This window comes from Lipotes vexillifer, unplaced genomic scaffold, assembly GCF_000442215.2.
Source record: "Lipotes vexillifer unplaced genomic scaffold, Lipotes_vexillifer_v1.1 scaffold1484, whole genome shotgun sequence".
NCBI classification, from domain to species: Eukaryota; Metazoa; Chordata; class Mammalia; order Artiodactyla; family Lipotidae; genus Lipotes; species Lipotes vexillifer.
This window is the reverse complement of record NW_006798010.1, coordinates 633,058-640,269: the sequence shown is the minus strand read 5'-3', so window position 1 is coordinate 640,269 and position 7,212 is coordinate 633,058. Positions and strand designations below refer to the sequence as shown.

The 7,212-nt window shown below is 47.7% G+C and overlaps 1 protein-coding gene across 1 annotated transcript in view; it reads left to right on the top strand.

The window, feature by feature from the left end:
* TBC1D2B (TBC1 domain family member 2B) overlaps nucleotides 1–7,212 on the top strand; it is an 84,018-nt gene that overhangs the window by 63,615 nt on the left and 13,191 nt on the right. The window contains 2 exon segments of the mRNA XM_007470032.1: nucleotides 2,209–2,703; nucleotides 5,284–5,401. Coding sequence (XP_007470094.1) covers nucleotides 2,209–2,703; nucleotides 5,284–5,401 — 613 coding nt within the window.

Genomic DNA, 7,212 nt, shown 5'->3' with positions numbered 1-7,212 from the left:
TCTTTCCCTTCTCTGCGCTTACAGCACTGGCCTGCCTTGTTCATGTTACTCAGTTGACAGGTAAAACTATGCTGTCAGATTGCGACCAACGCCATTGTTACAAAACTCTTACGGAGGCCTGTGTGCCAGGAGCCGTGCCAAGGGCCTTATGTGCAGGCTTGTATTTAACGCAACTCAGCCAGGCAGATGTTTTTATCCTTGCTCAGAAAATGCGGAAGCTGAGGTTAGGGAGGTGATGTAACTTGCCCAGGTCACACAGATGGTGAGTGGCAAGGATGTGGCCCCAGACTGGGCAGCCCCATTCCCAGGCCAGGAGCGCTGTCTCCACGCTGTGCGCTTGTGCTGCGTCCACAGTGGCGGGGGACTCCTGTGAGGGTGGCCTAGCAGTCTGCCCTGAGGGCACCACGTCTTCTTCCTGCTTGTGTTTTGGGCTCTTACTATTCATGTTGTATCTTTTCAAACTTCATGTATAACTAGAACAATAGCTGTGTATATTGATTTACTTTGAACTTTTCATTATGGAAAATTTCAAACATACAAAGTAGTAGACGGAATCATATGACAACCCCCATGTGCAATCTGTTACCCAATAATTTAGCAGTTATTAACATTTTGGTAATCCTGTTTCTTCGTACCCTTCCCTTCCAAAGTTTTTTTTTTTTCCTGGAATATTTTAAAGCAAGTGTCAGACATGTCATTTCAGCTTTAAACACTTCAATATGTACCTCTAATTGAAGACACGTTTTAATATGCTAATCCTACCATATTCATACCTTTTTGCAACTTATTTCTTTCAACATTGTTTTCTGAAATTATACAGGTTGATACATGTAGCTCCTGAGAATTTATTTTTACCTGCCTCACAGCTTCACATTTTTATTCCTTCTCTCATGGTGAACACTTAGAATGGTTCCATTTTTCCTTGTTACAAACCGTGGTGCAGTAAACATCGTGGTACATGTATCCATGTGTCCGTGTGTCTGCGTTGAGAGAGTTTCTCCAGGGTGTAGGCTAGAAGTGGAATTCCTGACCTATAGGGAATGCATATCTTCAGCTCTGCTAGATCTGATTTCCAAAGTGCTTGTACAGGTTTACACACTCAGCAGCAGTGTTTGAAAGGCCTTTGTATTGGTTTTCTATGACTGCCATAACAAATTATTGTTTTAAGCCAATAAGTTTGTGATACATATTTATTATGCAACAGTTCTGTCGGTCAAGCAGTCCAGCATGGTCTCGCTGGATGAAAGTCAGGGTATTAGCAGTGCTGCGTTCCTTTCTGGAGGTTCTAGGAAACAGTTTGTGTCCTTTCTTATTCAAGATGTTGGCAGAATACAGTTCCTTCTGGCTGTAGGACTAGGTCTCTGTTTCCTTGCTGCCTGTCAGGTGTGGCCATTCCCAGCTGCTGGAGGCCACCTGCATTCCTTGGCTTCTGGCCGCCTTCTTCCATCTTCAAAGTCAGCAACCGTGGGTCCAGGCCCTCTCCCACTTCACATCCTTCCTGCCTCCTCTTCCTTTGTCGCATCTCTGGTCCACTCTTCTGCCTTCCTCTTCCACTTTAAGGGCCCCTGTGTTTACTGTGGTCCCACCCGGCTAACCCAGGATAATCTCCCCATCTTAAGTTCTGTAACTGTAATTCCACATGCCGTAACGTGACATATTCACAGGTTCCAGGGACATTTTTGGGGGCCATTATTCTACCTACCACAGCAGAATAATTCTTTTTCTTTTTAAGAATTAAAAAAAATTCTTAATTCTTTGTCATCCCTAATGTCTTACAAATATTTTCTCCCTTGTCTTTTCACTTTTTAAAACATTTTTCGAGCACAAGTGTTATGGATGTGTAGATGTAGGCTATATAAACATACATGCACATGTATATTAATGTAGCCAAATTTATCGGCCTTGTATTTGCAGTATTGCTTGTATTTCCTTTTGTGCTTTTCACATTTAGCACCTCAGCCATCTAGAATTGATTACTTTCCTGTATAGTATCAAGGAAAGATCTGACATAATTTTTTCCCATATAAATAGCCAGTTATTCTCACCCTGTTTATTGAGAAGTTTATTATTTCCTCACTGAGTTGAAATGCCTGGTCATATATCAAAGTGCCATTTACACACAGGTAGATTTCTAGGTTCTCTTTTCTGTTTCACTGGCCTTTTTGCCAGATTGCATCATTTAATTTTTCCTTTTGTTTTTCTCAACAGTGAATATGACATTTATGGGTTTAGGACTGTCCCAGAGGATGACGAGGAAGAGAAGTTGGTTGCCAAAGTCCGAGCATTGGACCTGAAGACTCTCTACCTCACAGAAAACCAGGAGGTTTCCACTGGCGTCAAGTGGGAAAACTATTTTGCGAGCACAGTGAACAGGGAGATGATGTGCTCTCCAGAATTAAAGAACCTGATCCGTGCGGGCATTCCACATGAGCACCGTTCCAAGGTGTGGAAGTGGTGTGTGGACCTTCACACCAGGAAATTCAAGGACAGCATTAAGCCTGGTTACTTCCAGACCTTGCTTCAGAAGGCTCTGGAGAAACAGAACCCGGCCTCCAAGCAGATCGAGCTGGACCTGCTGCGGACTCTGCCCAACAACAAACATTACTCGTGCCCCACCTCGGAAGGCATACAGAAACTGCGCAACGTCCTGCTCGCCTTCTCCTGGCGGAATCCAGACATTGGCTACTGCCAAGGTCTAAACAGGTGGGTGCCCGGCCCACAGAGGGCTCCTCCTCTTTGCTGCAAAGATAACTTGTAGCTCCAGGCGCTGCCTGACAGCCCCCTCCCCTCCTGGTGAGCCAAGAAAAACCAGTCTTTTAAGGGAAATAAATATCAATAGCTGCAGTAAGCTAGTTTTAATTATGCAGTATCCCCAATTGTAGAATAATTGAGAGAAACAGACATGATTTTGGAAAGTACTGGGTTGGCCAAAAAGTTCGTTCGGGTTTTCTGAATGAACTTTTTGGCCAATCCAATATTAAGAACACCAAAGTCAAACTATTTGGAACAACAAAATGAGAAATCATTTTGATTCCTTGTTCTCATCACACTCAGGTTTTGATCAGAAGTTTGCTTTCATTCATTTATAATGCTTGATGTGAAAACAAGGCCACTGCTTGTTTATGCAGGATCTTTGTCAATCAAGAGGTTGCCCCAAACAATTTTTCAGCTGGTTAAACCTAGCCCTTGAAGAGCCCAAACTTGTTTTTTTTTTGGATGAGAGCCTTCTGCAGGTCTGGCCTACTTCCCTGCTTCCATAGGCAGAGGACACTGAAAAGCCTCTCCCCTTCTCTAAATGATCCAGGCTCCTCATTCTGAGCTGAGCTGCCCTGGGATGAGGCCATGGGAGGTACTGAGGTCTGTTCTCCATGGAGCTGCTCCCCATCACTGGACTTTGAGTGCTTGTGGCTGCTTTTTACCTCTCGTCTGTCTCTTACCTCGCTGGCGCACTTCTGCTGCTGTCATTAGAGTCCTTTTATATTCCTCTGTGTAATCAGAGTAGGTAACCAAGCTTTTGCTAGAAATATGGCCAAAGAATGAAGAAGCTCCGTATGCCACCTCGAGCAGTTCTCCTTAAGTCAAGTGCATGCATTGAGTTTTGACTGCTGACGTTTATTCTGGCAGCTCTTGGGCCTTTTTAATCCTCATCTGTGCTGGATACTGACCTCCAGATAAGGGCTGTCTATTTGCATCTGAAATGAGAGTATTGCAGGAAGAAAAGCTTTTAAACTGGAATGTTAGTTGGTTAAGACCTGAAACCAACGGTTTCCAGGAAGTCATTGCCTCTGTGGTGGTCAGGACAGGGTGCCCTCTCTGGGCCCTGAAAGTAAAAGGGACTGTGGCTGCTCCTCGATGGCCCCCATTTAAAAAAAAAAAAAAGCCTGTAAATAAGTTACTGCCTAACAAAGCAGCCTTGTTTTGCTTAAATGCACAGTTCACATTGTATACTCAGTCTAAAAATTCCTGGAAGCTAAAAACCTCTGAAACTTAAGGGATCTTGGCGAGGACTTGAGCATGCCTGTTAGGGGTGCAGTAACACCCCATTTATCTGACATTGTCATGGAATCAGCTGTTCCACACATAAGGAGACTTTCCAGAAAATTAAATCTTTCTCCGTACCATCACCATTAGGACCTCTAAATTTTAACCATTTTACTGGATTTTTTTTCTCCACATTATTTTGTACATGAGAACAGAACTGTGAACCCAGAACTTCAGCAGAAGAATGCTGGCCTTTCCTCAGTGATTCAGGCCTGTCATCTGGAACATCAGTTAACTAAAAGTGATGTCGTCAAAGGCTCTGCTCATTTCAGTCTCTCTACCCTTTCTCCTGGCATCCGCAGGTGCTGTGCATGTCCTGTTTTTCTCTCCTTGTCCATCTCTACCTGTTGTAACCTTTCTACTCTCCATCCCATTCATGCCTACTCAAGGCATCCCCTTCCCAGTTCTTTTTTTTGTTTAACCTTTTAATTTGAGATTTCATTATAATTTTATCCAAGGAAGAAAACAAAAACAGATTCTGAGAAGTGACTATAGGGTTTTCCGTAAGTGATGCACAGAAGCTTCATGTCACGAGCAGAGGCTCTTGGATATGTAGAGGGGGGCTTTTCTCTTGCCTCTTCCTTTTCAGCCTTCTGCCCTGAATGCCCGCTCAGAGCCAAACCTGGGGTTACTGGATGAGTAACCTCTCAGTGGTGACCATGTAAATAGCCAGACCCAAGTTTCCATTGTGAGTGACATAACAGGTGATACATACGGTCCCCTTTCCCACCCCACATGTGTGCTGTGGATCCAGTTCTTTGAGAAAGCCCCACCGCAGTGATTCATTTGTCTGAAGCCCCGTTTCAAGTAGACTGGTATCAAGAAAGTTGTTTTTAAACCATCATGTGTTCTTTTCCCCTTATATTCACCCCTGGATTTTTTTGTGCATAAAAGGATTAGTTGGAACTTCTTGAACAAAAAACTTGAAGAATTAGCTGCATTAGCAAAAATCTTATCATGAAAACATTTTAAAAAATGAGGCTGGCTGCTCATTGGGAAACAATTTCATCATCCTTAAACAAAAACCAAATGAAGGGGAGGGTGGATGTAGCTTTGCTTCTCAAACTAGGAAATGCCACCCTCGCCAAGGAACACTCGTTTAGTGTTCTGTCTTGGAGAACTAGAAGTTGCTGTGGCCGTGAGAGAGTGCAGCATACTGCAGAGGCCTCTGTGAAGACGGGCCGTGCTGCCCGGGTCTGGGCTAGGAGGCTGGCGCTCACCTTGTTCTCCGTTTGCTTGTAGATTGGTGGCAGTGGCCCTCCTATACTTGGAACAAGAAGACGCTTTCTGGTGTCTAGTCACCATAGTGGAAGTTTTCATGCCTCGAGACTATTACACAAAGACTCTTTTAGGATCCCAGGTACTTCTAAAAATATTGTGCTTCAGTCAAAAACCTGTAGAATTAGAGCTGCAATGTGACCTGAATTAAGCCTTGGTGGGGGAGGCTCCATGTGTGTGGACCCCTGAACAAGGTGCACACCGAGGCTGGGCCTGCCCTGGAGACTGGGCTGGGCTGCTTGTGAGCAAGTGCCAGGTCAGGCTCACTTAGTGCCCTGGAAGCCAACAGAGTGATTGCTACATCCAGAGAGAAACAGACCAGGCCTGCAGACCTGCTCTGTGGTCACTGCTCAGCACTGTCTACCCTGGGCTCGGCCTGCCTGGCCAGCTAAGCCACAATCCAGGGGTGCCTGGGGAGCTTGGTGTGTTCGCTTGGGTTCTCCAAGAAGCAGGGACCAAGGCAGAAGCAGATGTGCCAGAGGTTCTGAGGAAAAAGACCTGTGAAGGATCTAGGGGAGGGACTGGGAAAGGCCCCGTGAACCCCCAGACCAGGGGAAGGAAGGAGGTTTGGGTAGGTGGGAAAGATCCCAGCCTACTGTGAGGTTCTGAGAAAGTTTTGGCCAGGCCCGTGTGGCGTCCTCAGGCCAACATCACCTGTTAAAGGTGCACACATCTCAGTGGGAACGGGCTGCATTAGCGCTCTCCCTGCTCACTCGCTGGCTGGAAGCAGTGGGGGCAACATGGCTTCTGTAAACAAATGTGGTGATGGATCCAGAGGGGCAGCGCTGGGGCTGTCAGTACCGCCCACAGCAGGAGATCTAAACAGTACAGTTCATGCCCACCACGCCTGGAGTCTGAAGCCAGGGGCCGGGTAGGATGATGTGGGCTGGGAGAGTCCAGGGGTTCTGTCTCCACTTGGGACAGTCCCGACTCTGGACCAGACCCTTGGCCGTTGCAGCCCAGGGCATCTCTTCCCTCTGCTGGGCTGGGGGTGCTGCCGTGACTGGCTTCTGTAACGGCCTTTCCCTGCTTCCCTGCTGGCCACCCTCCTCCTGTGTCTGACCTTTGGTCCAGTCCTGCCCAAGGGCCTTTTTTTCCCTTGATCGCAGCTGTGCCCGTGTCTGTGCTCATTGCATCCTCTTCTCCAGGCTTGTGCCAGTGCTTGGCCTGCCTGCTCACAGCCACTCCTTGCCCTCACTGCTCTACTCCTGCCCTGACAGCTGGCCCGCAGGCTGTCTCCCAGCTCCTGTGTCGGCCAGCGGCGGAGGGCGCGGCAGCTGAAGGCAGTTTTCTCCCTCTCCGTCCTGGGTACTGCCTCTGCCGGTGACTGTCTCCTCCGTGGTGCCAGCTCCTGTCTGGCGGGTTCTTCATGCCAGCGGGGACCTCCCTGCTCCAGCCTGGGGGTGGCTTCCTGCCCTGGCCTCTGGGCTGACTCACTATCAGCTGTTTGGTTTCTCCTTTTCCGTCACCAGTGTGACCGATGCCCTGGGTAAATCCCTGTTATAAATGTTTAGTGTGGCTTCTGTTTGCTTAGTTGAGCCCTGAATTTTACTTTCTATTTGCATTTCTGCCTCTGGAGGGATCCTCATCACTGCCCTCTGTTACCACCTGTACTGCCCCCTCACCCGCTAGTTCCCCAGGCCAGGAACTCGAGTCAGCCTGCACCACTCCTTCCTCTCTCTCTGTGTCCCTGGAGTTGTTGTTTCTGATCACTGCCACCGCCTGGCGGCTCTCAGATCGGTTCTCTCATTCGCTCCTCACTGTTAGGTCACCATCCCCTCTCCTGCATCACTGCAGTTGCCTCATCTCCTCTCTTCCTGCCCTCACTCACCCAGCCCTTCTATCCGCCTCACTCACAGATTCAGCCACGTGCTCACCACCCCGCCCCCGCCC